This window comes from Erinaceus europaeus, chromosome 7 (assembly GCF_950295315.1).
Source record: "Erinaceus europaeus chromosome 7, mEriEur2.1, whole genome shotgun sequence".
NCBI classification, from domain to species: Eukaryota; Metazoa; Chordata; class Mammalia; order Eulipotyphla; family Erinaceidae; genus Erinaceus; species Erinaceus europaeus.
This window is the reverse complement of record NC_080168.1, coordinates 52,444,608-52,469,386: the sequence shown is the minus strand read 5'-3', so window position 1 is coordinate 52,469,386 and position 24,779 is coordinate 52,444,608. Positions and strand designations below refer to the sequence as shown.

The 24,779-nt window shown below is 39.8% G+C and overlaps 1 protein-coding gene and 1 pseudogene across 1 annotated transcript; both read left to right on the top strand.

Annotated features, from left to right (window-relative positions):
• The first annotated feature begins 511 nt into the window (after positions 1–511).
• Positions 512–23,478, top strand: ERP27 (endoplasmic reticulum protein 27). The gene is made up of 7 exons (XM_007533146.2): positions 512–605; positions 1,946–2,046; positions 3,441–3,578; positions 14,215–14,331; positions 20,678–20,803; positions 22,203–22,400; positions 23,333–23,478. The coding sequence occupies exons 1-7, from the start codon at positions 512–514 to the stop codon at positions 23,378–23,380; spliced, it is 822 nt and encodes a 273-aa protein (XP_007533208.2). The 3' UTR covers positions 23,381–23,478.
• Positions 7,904–9,656, top strand: LOC103122537 (cilia- and flagella-associated protein 68-like; annotated as a pseudogene).
• Positions 23,479–24,779: the final 1,301 nt, after the last annotated feature.

Genomic DNA, 24,779 nt, shown 5'->3' with positions numbered 1-24,779 from the left:
GTTTTCCATCTTTTGTTGCCTGGAAAATAATATTTACCCAGGAGTCTGTTGGGGTGTCTCTTATATGATAAAGTCATTGCTGAAGCCATTATTGTCCTACATTAATTCCTATAGTTTGTACTCTTCACAACACCATAGGATTTTCTCAATTTTTGTCAACTTCCATTTAATTATTACGTGACGTTTATTTATCTCTCATATTAACACTATGAGCTAGCAGGGACTGGATTTTATCGTCATTATGTTCGTATTCCTAGTGCTTAGTATAGAATATTTCTTCCTTTTTCATTTAAATGATAGACTTGACCTTCTGGTTGGCTAGGTTATAAGGCTCTGTTAGTGAACTTGGTCTTTTATCTCAGAAGTTGAAGGTTCCTCTAGAGACAGCTGCAAAGTTCCCAGAGCACTATAAACACCAAAGTCAATTAACTACAGAGTGAACATCCCTGAATCAGAATCTCAAAACACAAAGTCTTGGGTCTGCAGCAGGTGTAGGAGCAGGAGCAAAACAATGGAAGCTGTCTCATTCAGATGCCTGTTTCTATTATTTCTCTTCACTTGTTGGCTGTCCCCAGAAGTTGTTGCAGAAGCCCAGGAATCCTCAGGTAAAAGGCAAAAACACTTGGGTGGCCATAAGGTGAGAGGATGATTAGGAGGAAAGAAAACAAGTTGACACTATGGATGCTTTTCCTCTAAACATAGAAAGACTTCCAGAAATGTACTGTAAAAAGGCTTGTACAGCTTTGTGGAGAAGAAGGGAGTCTAGGATGATTCATCCGAGAGAAGATATGGAGTCACCTTCCATGTTAGTAATGTAAAACCTTTGAATGATAACAGCACCCTTTGGCGTTGGATCACAGAGAATGTATAGGTACCCTTAACTATGGCTACTCCATCCACATTTAGAACCCCCAAACCTTCTGCTTCTCTTCTTCTTCTTTTTTTTTTTTTTGCCTCCTGGATTGTCGCTGGGGTTCTGTGCCTGCACTATGAATTCACTGCTCCTGGTGGCCACTTTTTTTTTTCCCCTTTTGTTGCCCTTGTTGTTTTTATTGTTGTAGTAGTTATTATTGTTGTTGTTATTGATGCTGTCGTCGTTGGGTAGGACAGAGAGAAATGGAGAGAGGAGGGGAAGACAGAGGGGGAGAGAAAAATAGACACCTGCAGACCAGCTTCACTGCCTGTGAAGTGACTCCCCTGCAGGTGGGGAGCCAGGGGCTCGAACAGGGATCTCTGTGCTTCATTCCAAGTGTGCTTAACCCACTGCGCTACCGCCCGACACCCCCCTGGTGGCCATTTCCCCCACATTATTAAATAAGACAGAGAAACTGAGAAAGGAGGAGAAGATAGGGATAGAGAAAAGAGAGACCCCTACAGACCTGCTTCGCTGCTTGTGAAGCGGTCCCCCCTGCAGGTAGAGGGCTGGGGCTAGAACACGGATCCTTGTGCAGGTCCTTGCACTTTACTGCATGTGCTTAACTGGGTGTACCAGTGCCTGCCCTCTCCCACTTCTGCTTCTCTCTCTCTCTCTCTCTTCTCTCTCTCTCTCTCTCTCTCTCTCTCTCTCTCTCTCTCTCTCTCCTTTTACCTCTAGGGTTATTGCTGGGGCTTGGTACCTGCACTACTTATCCACTGCTCCTGAAAGCTATTTTTTTCCTTTTGTTGCCCTTGTTGTTTATTGTTGTTGTTGTTATTGCTGTTGTTGGATAGGAAAGAGAGAAATCAAGAGATGAAGGGAAGACAGAGAGGAGGAGAGAAAGGCAGACACCTGCAGACCTGCTTCACCGCTTGTAAAGCAACTCCCTGCAGGTGAGGAGCCTGGGGGCTCCAACAGAGATCCTTACCCCAGTGCTTGCACTTCACGTCATATGTATTTAACCCACTGCCCTACCGCCCGGCACCCACTTTTGCCTCTCTCTATCTCACTCTTTCTCTCACCACGTAGATGTTTCCAGTACTTCCCAGGAACCTGTGAGGCTCACAGATGTCCCAGCTACTATGGAACTTATTGCTGGTGCTGAGGTGACTGCCATAGGCTTCTTCCAGGTTTGTCTAGATACCCCAAAAGATATTCCTCAAAGAACCAGCAGCCTTCTTCAGGTGAACCACAATAATCACCTTCTGGACAGATGGCTCTGAATTAGAAATCAAGGGCAACATAGTCAGCTTTCAGCTTGTCAATCAAAACTTCTCAGTTTCAGGACATTCCCAATATTTTGAATTTCTTGGAGAGTTCTAAGGCTGCTGGCTGGATTTTCTCATCAATGGATGTTTTGAATCTTAAGTCAATATTTGGTAACAGAAGCAGGGACCAGAGTAAACCCAACTTCTAGTCTCCAGACAACTCATTAGTCCATTGTTTCCTCTGTCTAAAGCCTCTTAACAGGTGGTCCCTCATTCTCCATTATAAATGAGAGGCTTAGTTCCAGATGTTTTATCTTTCTCTGAAGGTGGCATCTAGTGTTCTTCTCACCCACAGACTGTGCTGCTGCTCTCCCATTGCAGACCTCCCATTTGTTTCCACTCACTAAAGCCAGCTCACAATCACCTTGCAGGTTTTGTGTACACAGCTGGGAAAAGCCACACTAAGATGTAAGTGGGCAGACAGAGGAACACATATTTTAGAGATGAGAGAGCTGAGCTGTGGACAAAAACAGCCAGCTTCAGAAAGTCAGGGAGTGGCAAGAAAGAGGGGCGAGAGAAGGCTGCAATAACTTCAACAGCCACCAGATGCCTTCGTTTGACCCACAAGCAATCCCATCCTAAGGAAACGAAAAATGGGGGAAGTTTAGATTAACATTCCTTCCTAACTAAATAATAATAATAATAATAAAGCTTTCAGATGAGAGATGGACTAACTCCCTCTGCTTGGCTTCAGAAGTCATTTTCCTGCTCCATTCCATAGGCCTGGCCTCTAGAGTTGAAGCAAAGTACAAATAGAATTTTCATGGATTTAGATACAGTGGAAGGAGGGAGATTGTTCTTGCACATCCTTCGCAAACCTTTACTAATCACACACCTAGGATTCTGCTTTAATTTCTTTTTGCTTTTTGTTTTCACCCTTTGGCATATATATATTTTAAAACAGTTCTTTCCTCCACAAGTTGTTCCCAGAACGTTTCCCTCCCTGGACCTCACTCAGCAACTATTTATCTAGAAGTTCTGTGGTAAAATCAGGCAGCTGCTCAGGACCTGGCCACAATTCTGTAGTTAGCTATTAATCCATCTGAGAAGGAAAATTCAACAATGCCACTGCAGATTCAGTCAGCATTTTTACAGGCAAATGTTTCATTGAACACTAATCAAGTCACTGATTTCTAGTGTGAGTGAACATATTTCTCTCTTCTCTGAAATGAAATAATCTTTGTGAGATTCTCTTTTTCCTCTTGTTTTTTGTTTGTTTGTTTTGTTTTGTTTTGCTTTGCTTTGCTTTGCTTTAGGATTTAGAAATACCAGCAGTACCCATATTCCACAGCATGGTGCAAAAATTCCAAGATGTATCCTTTGGAATCAGCACTGATCCCGAGGTCCTGTCCCACTACAATATCACTGGGAACACCATTGTCCTCTTTCGTGTGGTAAGTTGAGAGGGCAGCTCAAACATTCTTCCTATCTTAGGAACTTATTATCTTTGGTTGTGTATTCATTATAGCATAACGGTTATGCAAACAGACTCTCATGCCTGAGACTCCATAGTCCCAAATTCAATCCTCCACACCACCATAAGCTAGGGCTGAGCAGTGCTCTAGTAAAACTAATAATAATAACAACAGTGACCATTTTGACTGGATCTCAGGATGCATGTTACAGAGAAAACTGATTAGAACAAAATTATGGAAAGCATGAATTAGTAAATTACCACTTAAGTTGAATGACAATGGAAAGCACCCACAATATTATTCTTTTATTTTTTATCTTTGTTTATTCTATAGAAACAGGCAGAAATCGAGAGGGAAGGGGGAGATAGAAAGGGAGAGATACAGAGACACACCTGTAGCACTGCTTCATCACTCACAAAAATTTCCCCCTGCAGGTGGAGACCAGGGGCTCTAACTCGGGTCTTTGCACTTTATAACATGTGCACTCAGCCAGGAAGTACCCACAATCTTTAGGTTAGGGGAGTAACACGAACAGGGAATCACCACTCCAAGATGACTATTTCAGACAGACAGACAAACAGACAGAGAATGAAAGAGACCACAGCACCAACACTTCCTCTAATGCAGTGGGGGCTGGGCTCGAACCTTGGTCGTACACATGACAAAGCAGTGCACTATTCAAGAAATGTATAGTCTTTATGACCTGGTCACTACCTTCTTCTCCAGCATGGTCCCATCTGGATGCAACCGTAATATAACAACAAAATCCAACAATTTTGTACAGTCTGCTCCTCTTCCTAGAATTCTCCCCAGTCCCAAAGATCCCTTTTGAATTTAACTTCACCCAACTAACTCTTCCTTAAAGTCTTGTGAATTGGCTTAAGCATCTCAGCCTTAAGAAAGTCCCCCTAGAATCTCCAAATTGACCACCTGATAGAGTATGACATGTAGTTCTGTGTGTCTCACATATCACATTAGACCATACGCTCTCCAGGGTCAAGAATCATAGCTTATTCATTTTTGTATTACAAAGACGGCTCTAATATATCTCTGCTATCTAGAAGACTCTTGGAAAGTGTCAGAGGAACCTTCTCACCTCCAACATTATGTCTGAGGAAACCAGATTTCCTACAATTCTTTCCTTGCCTGAGCAGCAAGCTTGTTTTCATCAGAGTGAAATAGGATTAAATCAAACTCTTCTGTTAAAAAACAAAAACAAACAAACAGGGAAAAAAAAACTTTGATAAAAAAGGGGCCAGGCAGTGGCGCACCTGGTTAAGCACACACGTTATAGTGTGTAAGGAACCGGTTTCAAGCCCCTGGCCCCCACCTGCAGGAGGAAACTTCACAAGTGGTGAAGCAGGTCTGCAGGTATCTCTCTGTCTCCCCCCCGCACTATTTCCCCCTCCCCTCACAATTTATCTTTCTTTATTAAAAATAAATAAAAAATTTTTTTAAAAAAACAAAACTTTGATAAGAATGATAAAGCAGGGCCAGGTGGTGGCGCACCTGGTTGAACATACATGTTATAATGTGCAAGGACCCAGGTTTAAGTCCCTGGTTCCCACCTGCAGAGGGAAAGCTTTGAAAGTGGTAAAGCAGTGCTGTAGGTGTCTCTCTGTCTCTCTCTTCCTCTCGATCTTCCCTTCCCTCTCGATGTCTGGATGTCTCTATCCAATAAAAAAAATAAAATTATAAAAAAAGAATGATAAAACAAGGTCATGCTAATGCCTTTAAATATTAACATTGAACCATGTGTAATAATCCCTCAGTGCAAAATTCGTAATTGACATCAGCTCCACAAGCACTTCTTTCCCAGATGTTTGTTGACAGATCTTATGAAAGCCTGATTAATACCTTAGTACTACCAAGAAACACATGTGAGGAAAGAAAACAAGTGCTATCGATTCCAGTGTCTCCATAGACTTTACACATTTGAATGGGCACACTAGTTTTGATTAATTCTTTATAGAACTCTGTTGATGAATTCCCAGAACTGTTCACTCTTCTTCAGCATCTGATTTTTGTTTACTAGCTGTGACAGACCTACTCTGAATGAACTCTTGGGACCTTTGTGGACAAGATTATTTATGTTTCATACCAAAAACAAATACACTGATCCCTATCCTACTCCACTGGCAGATCTGGGAAAGGTTCAACTTGTGCCATGCCACTTTGGATAAACACTTTTTTCTCAATTTATACTTTCAAAAGTTTAGTACATATTTTGATAGGGTTATTATTGTTCATACGCTTAGAGTGGCTTTATTTTTTTTTAAGACGAGAACACCAGTGAAAACTATTTTTTCTACATTGGGAAACAGGAACTTGTAAGATTCCTGTCACCTAATTTTACCTTAACTCTATAGTTTGTTTGCTTGTTTTAGTGTCTGAGTCATTATAGGCACCATGTTAAGTGTTTTCCAATTTCTCACAAGAATCTGATGAAATAATTACATCCCTGCATTATTATTAAAGAAACAAAAGTTCCATGAGATTCATTCAGTTGTTTGAGTCTCACAACTATAGAGTAACAAGACATCTCATTTCACCCAGCATTGTTGACTCCAAAGTCTACCTTTTCTTTTCTGCTTTAATATAGTAACTTTTTGTTTTTTCCATTGCTAGGGCTTGGTGACAGCACTAGGAATCCACTGCTCTTGGAGGTCATTCTTTTCTCTTTTGTTGCCCTTGTTGTTTTATCATTGTTATTGTTATTAGATAGGACAGAGAGAAATTGAGAGAGGACCGGAAGACAGACAGGGGTTGCTTGTGAAGCGACCCCCCTGCAGATGAAGAACTGGGGGCTCGAACGGGGATTCTTACGCTGGTCCTTGAGCTTTGCACCATGTGCGCTTAGCCCACTGCACTGCCTCCGGCCCCTATAGTGACTTTCTGAATTACTCATCCCTGAAGAAAACTTGTTCTTACTCCTAAATTCTATACACCAAGGCCCCTAATTCTCCTCTAATGCATATATTTCTTCTACTCTACCTACTCCCTCTCTAGTTCTCACCCTCAGTGGTGGTGTCTCTCTCCCTCTCTCTCCTTCTCTCTCTTTCTCTGAAGAGTAGTTAAGAAACAGAAAAGGAGAGAGAAAGAGTAAGAAAAGTAGAAGTGTCACAGCACTGCTTCACTGCTTGTGAAATTCTGAAGTTTCCTCTTTGCATTGTGCTCCCATGTGGTGGCCAGTGCTCAAATCCAGTCTACTACTAGGAGCGAGCCATCTCCTAGAACCTTTTTTTCCCGTAAACCACTTTCTTCTAAGCCATTTCTATATTCTTCTGGCACAGTTTCCTTAATCATATCCCAGAACTACTTCTCCAGATTTAATTTAAACAGTATATATTTTCTTGAAGAAACCACAGAATTTAGATGTATAGGATTTTCAACTTTTAAAAATATCTTTATAAATTAGTTGAAATAATGCAAGTGAAAAAGTAATACCATAATAAGCTGACATTACCAGGTACCTGAAATATTGTAGCAGTAACAGACCAAAAAATACAATTTTCATGGAACACATTCTCCCAGATTAGTGCATGTATAAATGTGCACAGAAAAATTTACATAAAAATGGGACAAAGTTGTATATGATAACCAGCCTGTTTGTTACATGTGATAGCCTGTATTTTGTAAGTGTAATTGCTGGAAGACCTTCCATGTTCTCTAATAGATAATTATTGTTGATCTAGTACAGACTTGGTTCTGGGCTGACTAAACTATGAGAGTGTCCTGAAATAGAACTTCAGATATTATTTTAATGGTGACCCTGCTTTGGATTTTTCTCAAGTCTTTCTATATTTTAAGAAATATACATGCTGAAATAGCTCAGCTGGGAGAGCATTAGACTGAAGAAATATAATTAGGGCCTGGCAGTGGCATACCCAGTTAAGCACACATTGTACTATGTGGAAGGACAGTTGCAAGGATCTGGATTCCCCAGCTGCAGGGGGGATGCTTCACAAGCAGAGAAGCAGGTCTGCAAGTGTCTAGCTTTCTCTCTCCCTCTGTATGTCCCCCTCCCCTCTCAATTTCTCTCTGTCCTATCAGATAAAATGGAAAAAAAAGGAAAAAATAATTACTGCAGAGGTCAGGTGGTAGCGGAGCAGGTTAAGCACAAAAGTGGTGAAGCAGGTCTGCAGGTGTCTATCTTTCTCCCTCTCTGTCTTGCCCTCCTCTCTCCATTTCTCTCTGTCCTATCCAACAACAACGACAGCAATAATAACAAGGGCAACAAAAGGAGGGAGGAATAGTCTCCAGGAGCAGTGGATTTGTGGTGCAGGCACTGAGCCCCAGCAATAACCCTGGAGGCAAAATAATAATAATGACTGCCAGGCGCAGTGGATTCATAGAGCCAGCATCGATCCCTAGAGAAAATTCTAGAGGGAAAAAACGAAAAAGAAAAAGGAAAAGAAAAAGAAAAAGAAAGAAGAAGAAGGAAAAAAAGAGAGAAAGCAAAAAGAAAAAAAAGCATCTGGGAAGGAAAACAGCTATGAGTGAAAAAAGCTAAATGCCTACCCTGTGTCCCTTCTGTTGCCCATCCTCTCAGGAACATCAAAATAAGTGTCTTTTAGCAGAAGGGTGGAGCTGAGTGACTTTGCTACACCTGCATGATGTCACAAGCAGGGTAGAGGGCAGGCAAAAGTGAAGTGAGTTCATAGTTGAAGAAATGGGTCGTGGTTGAGGTTCTTATCCTAGAGGATTGGATAGCAAGCAGCCTCCATCTCCAAAATGACTGCCTCCATTTGTCCCTGCTGCTCAGGATATCTCCAGAGATAGTCTCTTGCCTGCTATCTTGTAAACCCTCACTATGGCAGCCTCATTAATGCAAATGGTCATGCTGAAGTATGAACAGACTGGAATGATATGTCCAAGTTTTTTCAGTATGGATGGAGATGCACCACTACTGAGAATGCCTATTCAGACGCACACTCGTGGGCAACTGGAACCAGGAGAGATATGACCTAAAGAATATTGTGGGGAGTAGGGTGGTAGCGCAGTGGCTTAAGCACAGGTGGTGCAAAGCGCAAGGACTGGCTTAAGGATCCCGGTTCGAGCCCCTGGCTCCCTACCTGCAGGTGAGTCGCTTCACAGGCGGTGAAGTAGGTCTGCAGGTGTCTATCTTTCTCTCCTCCTCTCTGTCTTCCCCTCCTCTCTCCATTTCTCTCTGTCATATCCAAGAACTACGACAACAATAATAATTGCAACAAGGGCAACAAAAGGGAAAATATATATATATATATATGAATATTGTGCAGCCCAACCCCTTACCTCCCAGTTTGGACACTACTTTGAAACAACATATGATGCAAGCTACAGCAGCAAACTGACAGTTCCAACTCAGAGATTTAAGTGGGAACCTCACTGGTTCCCAGGACATCAACCTGAGCTTGATTCTCCTCAATACAAGTGCACAGGAAAGTCAACGTATTTGAGTAACTACTCAAAACCTCAAACTGAGCCTCAGTCTGTGTGTGTGCATAATCCTAATAACTGACAATTTCAGGGTCTGGGACTTTTAAGAAAGAATAAGAAGCTCATTTTTCCAGGTCGTGAAACTCAAGTTCCACTAGAAGGAAACACACACTGCAAGCACAACTAAGAATTGGACTAAATGTGACAGAGTTTTACTCTCTAAATAAATAAAATACAGGAAAAAAAAAGAAAAAGGAAAAAAAGGAAAAGAATATAATCAGCCAAACTTTGACCTAATGCGATAGTAATAGAAACAGAGTAGAGACATTCTTCATTCCCTTTACAGTTATTTGTTGGGTGCATGTAATAAGAAATGTACATTTTCAGGTGGGGGTAGATAGCATAATGGTTATGCAAAGAGATTCTCATGCCTGAGGCTCCAAAGTCCCAGGTTCAATCCCCTGCACCGCAATAAACCAGAGCTGTGCAGTGCTCTGGTGTTTCTCTCTGTGTCTTTCTCTCTCTGAATCTCTCTCAAAAATTAAAAAAAAAAAATTTAAAAAGTTAAAAAAAAAAGAAATGTACATTTTCAAGGGTCAAAGAGATAGCTCAGGGAGTAGACACTTTCCTCGTCATACATATAGTAAAACAGCCCATGTTCAAATCCAGCACTGTCTGGGAGATGACATGAGACTAGGGGAAGCTCTGGTGCTGCAAGGTCTCTCCTGCTCTCTCTATCTCATTTTGAATGTAACAGCAGCCCAGGAGCTGTGAAATTTTGTGTGTGTGAGGTTCTGACTACACACACACACACACAGAGAGGGAGAGACTGGGAGAGATAAATAAAAGAAATGTAAACTGCCAAACAAAGGAATAAGGAAGTAGTTCATAAAAATTAATTGTGAGAAATACATCAAGTAAGTAAAGTAAGGTATGCCAAATTATTAGTGTGTGTGTGTGTGTGTGTGTGTGTGTGTGTGTGTGTGTGTGTGTGTGTTAAGGCAGTAAAAATAAAGCAAGTAATATTGCTCAATGTTAGCATACAGGACTTGCAGACCTGAGGTCAAGAAGCCCCAGGTTCTATCCCTGGCACCACCACATGCCAGCTGTTACTCTAGTCTTCTACTATACCTTCACCATTCTCTATCTCTCATAAAATTAAATCTTTTTTATTTACAAATTAAAATAATTTAAAATACCTTGTGGTTTCAGTACCCTCCCCAAGATTCTATTATTTTGACTATTTTCTCTCAGAATTTATTTGTTTTGTAAATCTACACAATAGGTCACCTGGGAGGATTCCTGAATTGTCATACACAAGACCCAGGTTCAAGTCCAACTCCCACCTCACTGGGGGAAGCATATTTGCTGTGGCATCTTCTCTTTTCTCCATCTGTCTTTCTATCTCTTTCTTTTTCTTTCATCTGAAGAAGTCAGCTCGCAGTGGTGAATTCTCCAATGGTGACATAGGAAGGAAGGAAGGAAGGAAGGAAGGAAGGAAGGAAGGAAGGAAGGAAGGAAGGAAGGAAGGAAGGAAGATCAGGCATTTGCTTAACAAATGATTTGGTAGTGAAATTCAAGATACATAGTACTATAATGTAGTTGTAATAGACTTTATGAGAACCCAGTTCTTAATTAAAGAAATCCATAAAATTCAAAAGAATGTTGATAAAATTCTAGTAAACAGAAAGCATTAATTCTACTGTTATTGTCTAGTATCTTATATATAACATATTCTACTTTATATACTCTTGGGATACCTCAAAGTGGTATTTTAAGGTGGCAACCCTCCTGCTACTATGTTTATTCTTATAGTGACTCTTTTCTGGGGGAGGAAAATAATATATTTTAGGAAAAGTTATTTCTAAAAGCTAGAAAAATATATTTATAAATGGGTGGGGAGGTAGCATAATGGTTATGCAAAGAGACTCTTACGCTTTAGGTTTCAAAGTCCCAGGTTCAATCCCCTGCATCACCATACGTCAGAGCAGAGCAGTGCCCTAATAAAAATAAAAATATATGTGAAAACTCTCATCAATTCTTGATTCTAGGGTCAGATTTTTTCTTTCCAGTGCACTATGCAACTAATTTCTTTTACTGAAGGGAGATTTCCTGCTCAAATATTGTTTCCAGAAACCCTACACATGAATGTTTTGGGCTTTATAAAATTTAAGAAATAGTGAAATAATCATTTTGTTGAAAGAAGCTCTACAAACTAGAGATTTCAGGTTTTTATTAAAGTTCTCTACATCTTTTCCATAGGGTTATCAGCCCGCCCAGTCTCGACATCTTTTCTTAAAGGATGTTATTACTACATAATGTATTCTGCCTGGGATATGCCCCCTCAAGTCCAGAAACATCTGGAATAACTGGTGTTTCCTGTTCTCACTGTTCTAGAAAATGTAAGAGATGGCCTGGAAGAGTGCAGAGGGGCTTATACCTATACCAGGAAGGTTAGCTGAGGCACAGGAGACTCCAAGCTCATGAATTCCTAGAGAAAAAGTCAGGAAGTATTTAGACATGTTCAATGCTGAAAGGGCTGTGGATGTGATTTTAGTAATGATGATTTTGGTGTTGACTATTAGCAAAGACTTAAGTATGCAGGAGATGCACCAGCTGGCCAAGCAAATCTTAGGCAGCAGCAAAGGTCCTGTGCTCATTTCCTTTCTCTCCTCACTCTTATTGGCTTGGGGAGGGCCTGGTAGAAGGATAGGCAAGGACTCCATCTATGGAAATCTTTTTTTTCTTGGTTATAGATTTCTGCCGTAAGCTATTTAAACTTAGAACTTTGTGAATGTTTAATAGACAACAGGAGTTCACAATTCAAAATATCCTGTGGTTCTGATCCCCTCTCACACAAAATTTTTTAATACAACTTTATTTTCTCTCCTCAGCAGTTATTTGTTTTTTAAATCTGAATTGTGAACAGCTATCATAAATTACTACCTGAGTGAGCATCAGCATTTTTTTTGTCTCAGTGCCTAACATATATTCAATATTAGTCACTCAACAAATTCATCATGCACAAATGAATTCGATATATCCAGAATTAATAAAGTTATTCTTGAAAAGTGTTTTGGGCTTGTTGGAGGTTTTAATTAAGGTTTTAACTGCTTGTAAGTAAGGGGATACCATCTTATATAAAAGATTTGAAAAGTAAACAGTAAGGATCATCATGGCTTGACAATAATAAGCAATCTCGAAATCTTAAGCATTTAGTGACTTTTACTTGTCTGGGTCTGCATCCTCTCCTCAATAAACTAAAATAAACTTAGTTCTCACTTTGTTAGGAGACTGGGAGGAAGTATCTTGAGAGTGAAAAGGGTGGTGCTGATTCATGACATGATCTGACTGAGAAAGACCAATCAGAGACAGCAGAACAAGGCAAAAAGGTTATGGAAATATCTAAGAGTTGGCAGCCTAAGATCTCAAATGTGTTTCAAATTATTTTAGAAGACACAATAGTTTAGGAGCTAGTCCTTAACATTTTATCTGTAAGAATATTTGCTATGGGTTATGGAAGCACTATCATGTCTCTCTGGGCATAAGTACATTATGAAGAGATGGGGAAACTCTGGAAACAAGGATTGGCAATATGAATTTCCATCTTTTAAGAAATTTGAGTATTGTGGGATGGTTATTCTAAAATGGGGAGACTGGAACAGGAAACAAAATAATTTTTTTAACTTTCAAACAAAAAATGTTCAGAAGAGTAATAACAATAATGAGACTGTGGATAATTGGTAGGAGAAAGGGGAAAATGTGAGCAGTAAAATCTGAAGATGGTAACCAAAAAAGTAAATGCATTATTGGGACTGTTTTTTATCTACGTAACTCTTGTTAGTTCTAGAAGATGCAGCCAAGAAGCTTACAAGTTTACTAGTATTTTTTAGCTTCAGAAAAGAAATAGTAAGAAAAATAAATATTAGAATCCAGGGCCCAGAAAAGGAGGCTAAAAAATTTGATCTAGACGTACTTTGTTGCACTTTGTACCCAAAAGAGCAATACTCCAAATGAAGGATGAGCCATAAGTAGATCAGTCCAAAGGCTATGGATGCAAATAATCTCAGCCCTTGAAATGGATCACTGTGATCTATATACATCTTTATAAATAAATAAATATACATTTATACCCAGATATATGCATATATATACCTACCTACACAATTAACTGTTATACACATCTAGTTTATTCTTAGCTGCGAAATATAATAGTAACTCACATTCAGAGAAAAACAGAAAAAGGTGTCAGAGAAAAAAATTACCTTCAAAGTGATCTCAAAGTATCTTTGGCAAAATAGGATCATCAATTAGAAGGGAATACAGAGAACTTCAGGGGTTCAGGTAATATACTATATATATATAATTTTATTGAATGGTTAATGGTTTACTGTATAGCTCTTGACACATGGGTACAATTTCTCATCTCCCCATGATAGGAATCAGCAGAACACTCTCCCCCTTTGCCCCAGCATGTACCAAAACCCAACATACTCTCTATTTTTTTCCCTCCTTCTGAGTGGTCCTTCCACAGCTGTTTGCTTTGTGATGATTTATTGATTTTTCCATTCTATTTTATACCTTTCTTTATATGTGTATTTTGTTTCACACTACAAGAGTATGTAAATGAACTATAAATCTGATTCTGAAGTCACTCTCCTCACCCTCAGACTGGAGTATAATCTTACTTTGGCTTCCAGGCAACTTTTGGAGTTTTCTCGGCCTACTCCACTGCTTTTGTCCCTCTCCCACCCACAATGACTATATACTATTATAGTCATGGGAAATGAATGTTGTTCCCAGAGATTAGTGTCTCTCACCTTGATGCTCTCTCCAAGTATAGTTATTTCTTTAAATCTCCCTCCTCATTCATATGAGCAAGTTTGAACCATTTTTCCGGAGCTACCTCTTTTTAGAAACATTTCTGTTCTTCTCTAGGTGACACAGAAGTCTATGATTTCCCCTGTGAGGACACCTATCACCTGCATCAGTTTTGTTAAACAGAACAGAAAAGGATGTCCCCGGGGGGGCACTCTGCATTTCCCACAGAGAAAAGAAGGAAAAGGAAATGATTCCCATTTAGCTTTTTGCCTTTGGCATTTTATTTGGTGCCTGACATGAGGCAGGGGATACAGAAATATTTATCAGTAAATGAAGACAGAATACTTAACTGTGTCTCTTCTTTGGTGCTACCCAGGTGGATAACGAACAACTGTACTTGGCAAGTGAAGAACTTCAAAACATTGATGATGCCAAATTAAGCCGTTTCATTGAGATCCACAGCCTCCACTTGGTGACAGAGTACAACCCTATGGTAAATAGTGGCCCTTCCCCCCAACAACTTAAGTCCAAGTGTCTTTGTAGCTGAGATTCTTTCTTCCTGCCTGACTAATAACAACAGCAACTACCATTAATTGAACATCTAGTGGTGTATACTGCCATCCCTACTACAGCCTTCCAAGATTGACAGATTTGCCCCTGCTCAACAAAACAAAGTTACAGAAAAGTGAAATGACCTCCACATCACCAGTAAGAAAGAGACAGAATGCAAAGTTAAGGTGACTGTTTCAAAAACCTGAGTTCTGCTGCCAGAAAGTTCAATGAAGGCAATTTTAATGCCATAAATACTCTTTTTTTAAATTAGTGATTTGATAAACATTTACAAAATTGTAAAATGATAGAGGTATAATTCCATATAGTTCCCACCACCACAGTTCTGTATCCCATCCCCTACGTTGGAAACTGCAGAAGTCCTCCCAAGGGCACCAATATGGTCTGATTCTCTATCTATATTATATATTTATTTTCCCCCATTTTTCCCCTATGGCCCAGCCTTCACTTCTTTTCTAGTTCACCCCTATGCCTATAACTACTTCCAAGTGTCTTTCCTTTTTACTCTCTCTCTCTCTCTTCTTTCTTAGATAAGTGAAACCATGCCTGACTTCCTCTGGTGTTTTCCAGATTTGCTTCCCTTTCATTGGTGGTATAAAAACAAGATTCCTGATGACAAACACTTCATATCTTGGTGGACTGGTGGTACAGAGCCCTCTGGTTTACTTCCCCTATCACTTACCCCTCTGGGTGTATGAACTAAAATTATTTATGGGTTGTAGAAGGTGGAAGTTCTGGCTTCTGTAATTACTTTTTAGCTAGACATGGGTGCTAGCAGGTGGATCTATACTCCCAGCCTGTTTCTATCTTTTCCTAGTGGGGTAGCAAACAGTATTCTTCACTCCCCTTCTGAAACAAGACTGAAATCTAAGGTGAAGGTTCATTTATTTCCTAAAGATTAGGTTACCAACACTCTTATTATTTATTTATTTTTGCCTCCAGGGTTATCACTGGGGCTCGGTACCTGCACTACAAATCCACTGCTCCTGGAGGCCATTTTTCCATTTTGTTGCCCTTATTGTCATTATTGTTATTGCTGTTGTCATTGTTGAATAGGACAGAAAAAAATCAAGAGAGGAGGGGAAGACAAAGAGGGGGAAAGAAAGATAGAAATCTGTAGACCTGCTTCACCACATGTGAAGTGACTCCCCCCGCCAGGTGGGGAGCCAGGGGCTGGAACCCAGATCCATAAGCTGGTCCTTGTGCTTCTGCCATGTGCACTTAACCTGCTGCACTACCACCCGTCTCTCTCTTTTTAAATTTTTAAACTTCATTTTATTTGTAAGGACAGAAATTGAAAGATAACAGCAATGGGGAGGGTCAGAGACAGAGACAAAGAGACATCTGCAGCACTGCTTCACAATTCATGAAGCATTCCCCCTGCAGGTAGGGACTGGGGGCTTGTACCTGGGTCCTTATATGTGGTAACACATGCACTTAACCAGGTATGCCACTGCTCAGGCCCGGTGAACAATAGTTTTACCAAAAAAAAAGTAAACTAGTAGATATGAAAACATTTAAAATAAAACCCACTAATCATATACTGTGAAAAGTATCTAAGGTCACCTCCCCATTTTCTGTGCCTACATCCTGTGAGTCCGTCACTAAGAGCTCTCAGGCAGATACCTCCTGTGTGCCTAGACACTCCTGAGGTGTCAGTCTTCCTCTAGATTTGTCTTCCTTAGGAGATGCATGCTACACAGTCTGTAAGAAGGTTCACTCAGTTTGACAGTCTACTAGTCTTCTAACAATACAGATTATAGAATTACCTTATAGGTCCAAGTGTGTGTGTGTATATTTGATAAATATGATCTAGCAATGACAGACTAAATTTCAAGTGAACTTTCAACTCAGAAATGCTGTAATAACATCACTGCATGCATGACATGTGATTTAGAATTTACAAAACCTATTTGTACCCATTTTCTCATTTAATCCTCACATTGATTTTGTTAATTTGTTTTTCCAGAGCACTGCTTACCTCTGGTTTATGATTGAACCTAGAACTTCAGAAAGTCAGGCATGAGAGTGTCTTTGCATAACCATTATGCTATCTACCCCATCCTCACACTGATTTTTGAGGTAGAAGAGAGGAAGTTATTATGCTCTTTCTATAGAAGAGAGTATTCAAGCAGTCAGTAAATAGCAAAGGCACAACTTAAGGTGGAAAATTTAACTGTTGCTAAGTTCATACTGTCTTTTTTTAAATTATCTTTATTTATTTGAGACAGCCAGATATCAAGAGGGGAAAAGTGATAGAGAAAGAGAGACACAGACACACCTGCCGACATGCTTCACCACTCCTGAAGCTTTCCCCCTGCAGGTGGGAACTGAGTGCTTGAACCCAGGTCCTTGAGCATTGCAACATGTATGCTCAACCAGGTCGGCCACCACCAGGCCCCTATATAAATATATAAATGAAAAACAGATATAAATACTCTCTATTTCCATTTTATAGGACAGGGAATAGGGGTTCAGAAAGGTAAAGTCACATCATCAAGGTTGTGTGACTAACACTTTGAGCTTCAGGGACAAAGTCTTTCTCTCCCAGTCTGTCCAGCCCTGGGCCTTCAGGGTGTACTTTTGTTTGCCTTTCTTCTTAACACTCCTTCTCTGCCTGAGTATCTACGCAATAAACAACCTTAAATTGTGCTTGTGCTTCAAGGGAAGTCCTCTTCACTTGTCCCTGCTTTCTTTTTCCAGTCTCTCTGACTGAATCCTGTGGTTTTTCCATTGCTCCACTCAGCTTTCAATAGAAAACACCCCTTTTCCTGTTGACAAAATTCCAATCCACCTCTCACACTATGTTTGTTTGCATGGAGTAGTGACTCCATTTCCACTTTTTGCCAAGATTCCAAGCACATGCATTTGGGGTGGGAGGGGTGTTACAGAAATAGCAAAGAAGGCATTTTTCTCTTAAACCATCATCATTCTGGTCAAGTGTCTATAGCGCTGTCAGGAACACTTGTGGAACCAGAAAATATACTCTTTGGTCCCTGGACCCATAGCCCTAAGGGTCTCAGTGTTCTGAAGGCAAAGTCAGAGGCAAGGACTTCTCATACATTAGAAAACAATGATTTTGGAGTGGAGGGAGGGGGAGGTAGATAGTATAATGGTTATACAAAGAGACTCTGGGGAGTCGGGGCGGTAGCGCATTGGGTTAAGCACACATGGCAAAGTGCAAGGACTCACATAAGGATGCCAGTTTGAGCCCCTGGCTCCCCACCTGCAGGGGAGTCGCGTCACAGGTGGTGAAGCAGGTCTGCAGGTGTCTATCTTTCTCTCCCCCTCTCTGTCTTCCCCTCCTCTCTCCATTTCTCTCTATCCTATCCAACAATGACGACAACAATAATAACTACAACAATAAAACAACAAGGGCAACAAAAGGGAATAAATAAATAAATATTTTTTAAAAAGAGAAACTCTGATGCCTGAGGTTCCAAAGTCAGAGGTTCAGTCCCCTGTACCACCATAAACCAGAGCTAATCAGTACTCTGGCAAAAAAGAAAACAATGACTTTTTTAAAGTTATATATTAGTAGCTAGAGCAAATCATATCAAAAAAAAGTAAGAAATTTTTTAGAGAAGCAAGTTTTTTATTGTGACATTTACATTTCCCAAAAAATAATATTTCTCTCATTTAGACACCTGTCCACAACACTGTAGCTATTTCTCATCTGGGGAAGCGTTTTATAGCAGGTCCAACTGGTCCAGAACTTGGTCTGCCCAGTCATTTTAACACACATACTTACTATCAGGCTTAAAGGTAAATTTAAAAAATCAGGATGTGTCTGTTAGGATTAAACTAATAATTTCTTATACAGTAAATGCCTCCTGCCAAAATAACTGTAGCTTTAGATCCCTTAAGTTTGGTTTCTTTACTCTGTTTAAGAAATACCCTCTTGGGTAGATAGCATAATGATTATGCAAACAGACTTTCCCTTGCCTGAGGCTCCAAAGTCCCAGGCTGAATCCCTTGAACCACCATAAATAAGAGCTGAGCAGTGCTCTGGTAAAATAAATAAACAACCTTTATCTTTCCTCTATTATGGCAAACATGTTCTAAATTTAAGCATCAGAGCTTAACAAAATAAGAGGTCATCACTTACCATCCAGTATCACAAATTTAAAAACTAAGAAAATTTGTTTTCAGGGGCCAGGCAGTGGTGTATTCATAGAATCCACACATTACAGTGTGCAAGGGCCCAGGTACATGCCCTTGGTTCTCATCTTCGGTGGTGGGTGGGGTAGAGTGGTAGGGAAGCTTCACAAGCGATGAAATTGCTGCAAGCATCTCTTTCCCTCTCTCCCTCTCAGTTTCTCTGTTTCTAAACAAAACAAAAAAATAAATAAACAAATAAATAATTTTTTAAAGAGAGAAAGTTGGTTTTCAACTCCAGGGAGGAAGTTTAGGGAAAGAACCCCATTGGAGTCTCCTTACCAACCCAAAGAACAGAGGAATATTTATAGAGATGTACAACTTCTGAAAGGATCCATGAAATTGCCCTTTTCCTACCATACTAGAACTCAGTCCACATTCCCTAATCCATGATTTCTCTTTTCTTGTGTACAAGCTAGTTTCACAACAGTGCTTTCTGTACTAAAATGGAGAGGGGGGGAAGAATGGGATTTGTTTAAAGTGAACCTTCATGGAACTATTTAGAAAAATGAAATGGAGGTAGTTTATGCCACAATTCAACTCTGTCTCCTTTTCTCATCTAGCTCAGGCAGTTCCACCATCTTGGTCAGTTACAATTTCATGGGGAGTCACCACCTATAATTAGCAAAAAAGGGGCCAATACTTCTGGTCTCCTGCAAAGCTGCCTTTATTGCAATCACATTGGAGACATAATTGCCTTACATGGAGTTTAGTTAATTGGCTGTGTGCAAGGAAATATATTTGCCACCAGGGTTATTGCTGGGATTTGGTGTCTGGACAAATCTACCATTTCTGAAGGCCATTTTTCCTTTTTTTCCTTTTTTTTTTTTAAATAGGACTGATGGAAATTAAGAGGGCAGGGGAAGATAGGGAGAGAAAAAGAGACACCTGCAGATCTGCCTTACTGCTAGTGAAGCTTCCCTGTGCACATAGGAAACAGGGTTTGAACCTCATTCCTCACACAAAACCATTAACATGGTGTGCCAACGCCCAGCCCTGAGGCAGAATATCTTGATGGCTAGGAGAACAGATCTGAGTCCAGACTGCCTGGTATGAATCCAAGACCATCACTGCTTGACTTTGGGAGAGTTGCTTAATCTAATATGTCACATTTGTAAAAGTGAGACTTTGAGGATTAGATTAGTTTTATGGGTAAAGACCTGAAAACAGTGCCTGGTACTTAGTAAACACTCGAGATGTATGCACTACTCATATGTAGTCAAAGATTTACATTTAAGTGTATCTGAGGGCTCTAGCTACATGAAAAAAACTGACTGATCTACTATGTGGCATGCTGGTTGTTTATTGCTACTTAACAGATTACCCTGTGATTTGGCAGCTTAAAACCATACAAATTAAAAATCTCACAGCTTCCTTGGGTCATACTGATGACATATGCCTAAATGCTTCTGATCTGGGAACACTGAGGATGTGAATACTGACTGAGGCTGCAGTCATCTGCAGATCTAACTGGGGATGGGAGATCTGTTTCCAATGACTCAGTTTACATGGCTGGCTAGTCAGTGCTAGTTGTTCGTTGGAGGTCTTACATCCTTTCTTTTTTGTTGTTTTATTTTAGATAGAGATAGCACAGGAGAAAGAGGTGGGCTGGGGGGAGAGAGAGGGAGAGGGAGAGAGAGCATCAAAGCTTCCTTCAACTTGGTGGGGAACTGGGCTAGAACCTAGGTTGCACACATGGCAAAGAAGCCCACTATCCAAGTGAACTGTTTCACTAGATCCTTTCTATGTGAATCTCTCCAAACTCCAAAAGGCTGCTGCAATGCCCTAAATTTGGCCTGCCATTCTCCATACTGAGTGGGAAAAGAAAGAACAAAGCAGTAACCACCATATCTTTTACGACATAATCTTAGAAGTCACATTTTCATGGCATCATTTCTCAGTTCAGCTCTACTCAGTACAGAAAGAAGGAGTCAACACAACTGCCTGAGAACCAGAGGATTAGACTTATTGAAGACCATCTTGGAGGCTACTTGGCATTTTGTATTACAGATGAATAGTTCTCATGTATATTTTAGTCCACCTACTCACTAATGATTTTTTTCTCCCTCTTTCCTTCATTCTACCTACTATAATACATTTCATTTTGTCAGAGTGTGATTGGCCTATTTAATAGCATGGTTCAGATTCACCTTCTGCTCATTATGAATAAAGCCTCCCCACAGTATGAAGAGAGTGTGAACAGATACCGGGAGGCAGCTAAGCTCTTCCAGAGGAAGGTAAGTCTAGAATGGGAGATATCCCTGTGAATATTCAGACTTGGGGCACTAATAAAATGAGAGACGGTGACAGAGAAGTGATACAAATAAGGAAAATAAGTATGGTTAAGAGCTAGCATTTTCTGCCCTAACAGAAGAAAAAAGGGGCTAGGTAGTTAAGTACACATACTATGGTGTGCAAGGACCCAGGTTCAAGCCCCTGGTCCCCACCTGCAGGGGAAAAGCTTAATGAGTGGTGAAGCAGGGTTGCAAGTGTCTCTGTTTATCTCCCTCTCTGTCCCCCTTCCCCTTTAAATTCTCTGTCTCTATCTAATAATAAATAAATATAAATAAATAAATAAATAAATAAACAAAAATCTTATTTAAAAAAGATACTGAAAATAAAAATGACCTGTTGGCCACAATTTGTTTACTCTTTATCATAATCTCTTAGGTTTTCAGACCTTGGGGCTTATTTCTCATATAAAACACCTAATACATACCAAGTACATATTGAATGTTCAATAAATATGTATTTATTTCCCCTCCTTACCTTATGCAATTCTGGTTGTTATCAATGAAATTACAAAAGCTTCAACCAATTCAAGGTTATCACATTATTTTTTTAAAATAATTATTTATCTTAATGAGAGAAATGCAGAGAGAAAGATACAGAAAGGCCAGAGTACTATTTAGCTCTAGCTTATGGTGGTGGTAGGGATTGAAACTGGGGCTAAAGAGCCTCAGACATGAAAGTCATTTGCATGCCCTATGCTGTCTCCCTAGCCCTCAAGGCTACCACATTAGATAAGAGATCTTTCCTATACAGAGAACTTCTTTGTAATGAAATAAGTAGATACTCTAGTGGTTATTTCCCTAACAGTGGAAGTATTCAGTATTACTAAATGTAGATGATCTTCTAACCTGAATACTACAGGGAAAGTTTCTAATTTGGGTGGCAAGCTTGACAAATTTGATAGTAAACACTATCAAATACTATATGCTAAAAGCACTAAAATATCAAATGCATCCTCTCATTTGATCTCCCTCTAACAAAAGTTCATTTTTAATATAAAAACAGTCTCAGAGAGGCTGAGCAATATGGCTAGATCAGTCTGAAAGTACTAGTGGAAAAATTAAAAACTTATTCTCTAATTTAACTATCAAATTATAGTGTTTCCTTAGCAAATCACTAAAGTCTTCCAATTCTATGTTCTTACAATTAAATAAATCTGACCAAAGGAATAGAATACTAAAGCAATGCAAAATAAGATGTCTACTTTAAGCTGAATGTCAACTCAGTTTCAATCTTGTAGCATGAAACATGTGTTAAATCAGTGTAACTTAACAGTGATAAGGTGTTTAAATCTCCCGAGGGCCTCGAATACGTTATTTCTTGTTCAAACTTCTCCAACTGCAGATTCTTTTTGTTCTGGTGGACAGTAGTAAGAAGGAAAATGCAAAGGTGATAGCATTTTTCAAACTAAAGGAGTCTCAACTACCTGCGCTGGCAATTTACCAAACTGTGGATGAAGAGTGGGACATGTTACCCCTTGAGGATGTTTCTGTTGAACATGTGCAAAGTTTTTGTGATGGATTTCTAGCAGGGAAGTTGTTGGTAAGTGTGAGACTGCTAGTAAAACAAGTCATCATCCATTCTATGTCTATTTCCAGTTAGGTCTAACAGCTCTTTAGTTTCCACTGGACTTTGTATAGGGCAAGTAGATATGTGAATAGCAATGGTGGTCAGAGTCTGAACACATGCTAGATGCAGCTTTGAGAACAGAACCATGGAACCATTTTTGGAATCGCTCTTGTATATTCCAAGGAGCTGCATTTTGGAATTCACCATACTGTGTATAGTTCAACAAGAAAAAAATAAAGTCCCATATAAAAAGTTCAGGAGGGAAAAATTGGGAGCTAGGTGGTGGCACACCTGATAGAATTCACACATTACCAAGCACAAGTATTCAGATCCAAGCACACAGTCCTCACCTGTAGAGGGGAAAACTTCAAAAGCAGTGAAGCAGTACTGTGGGTGTCTCTCTTTCTCTAGCCCTTCCTATCTCCCAGTCCCAACTTCTCTCTGTTCTCTATAAAACAAGATAAATTTTAAATTTTAAAAGAGAGATTGGGGAATCTGTCGGTAGCGCATCGGGTTAAGCGCACGTGGAGTGAAGTGCAAGGACCGGCATAAGGATCCCAGTTTGAGCCCCAGGCTCACCACCTGCAGGGGAATCGCTTCACAAGCGGTGAAGCAGATCTGCAGGTGTCTATCTTTCTCTCCCCCTCTCTGTCTTTCCCTCCTCTCTCTATTTCTCTCTGTCCTGTTTAACAATGATGACATCAACAACAACAACAATAATAACTACAACAACAATAAAAAAACAAGGGCAACAAAAAAGGAAAATAAATAAATATAAAAAAAGAGAGATACTTAATGGATTTAGGACTTTCAGGAATAATCAAATAGCTCAGTTCACTAATCTTAAAATAATATAAAAAACTAGAGTTGACTCCTAATCTAATTATTGGTGTCCTATTTTTCAGAGAGAAAATACCGAGTCAGAAGGAAAGGCTCCAAAGATGGAACTCTGATTTCCCCCTGATATCTCTGACTACTACCCTGTATCTACTGCATGCTGAGTACAAAGGGCAACTCAAATATCACAGATGCTAAGTAACAGGACCATCAGGCTCTAGACACACACATACACACACACACACACACACACACACACACACACACACACTTCTATTTTGTTTCTTAAATTCCATATTATTCTCCTTAACCTTTTAAATTTCTTTCAAATTTTGAATTGTTTTGCCATCAGAGTTTTCACTGATATTTTCAGTCTATGTGAGTTTACAATTATGGCTGGACTCTTTGTTTTAATAGAGGGTGAAAGACAGAGATAAAGACAGAAGACAAGGATAGAGAATGAGAGAAGGCAGAAAGACAGAGATAGAGAAAGAGATGAAAAATAGAAAAAGAGTGATCCGGGAGGTGGAGCAGTGGATGAAGGACTGAACTCCCAAGCATGAGGTTATGGGTTCGATCCCCGGCAGCACATGTACCAGAGTGATGTCTGGTTCTTTCTCTCTCTCCTCCTTTCTTTCTAATTAATAGATAAAAAATATTTTTTAAAATAGAAAAAGAGACAGAGAGAAGGAGAAATACCACACTACTATTCCACAACCAATGAAGCCTCCCCCATGCACAATGCTACCTGGTGGCGGTTGGAGGCACAAACCAAGGTTCTCACACAAGGCAAATTGTGCATGCTGCAGAGGGAGTCATCTTCCAATCCTTTTAAAAAATTTCTTATATTCTTTCATAATCCATAATCCAACTATTTCTTATACATTCATACTATGTGGTCATACACTATACCATTAATAAAAATATTCCACTAGAAATGGGCTTTAAATTGTGAAGGGGACTTTGTTACATTACAGGTGGGAATGCAAACTGATACAATCCTTTTGGAAGACTATATGAAGAGTCCTTAAACAAATAAAAATGGAATTACCTTATGATCCAGCAATACCACTCTTAGGCATTTATCCAGTGGACACTCAAATACCAATTACAAGGGACATATGCACCCCTATGTTCATATCTGCATTATTCACAATAGCCAAAGAATAGAAGCAACCTAAATGGCCACAAACAGATGGCTGGCTAAAGAAGTTATGGGACAGAGGGATCAGACAGTGGCCACTGGTTTAAGTGCACATAGTAAAAAGCACAAGGACCCACACAAGTATCTGGGTTCAAGCCCCCAGCTCCCGACCTACAGAAGGGTCTCTTCAAAAAATGTTAAAACAGGTCTTCAGGTGTCTATTTTTCTATCTCTCTATCTATTTCTCTCTCAATTTCTCTCTTTTCTAGCCAAAAAAAAAAAAGAGGAGAAAATGGCCATTAGGAGCACTAGGTTTGTAGTGCAGGCACCGACTCTGGAGGCAAGAAGAAGGAGGAGGAGTAATGGAATAT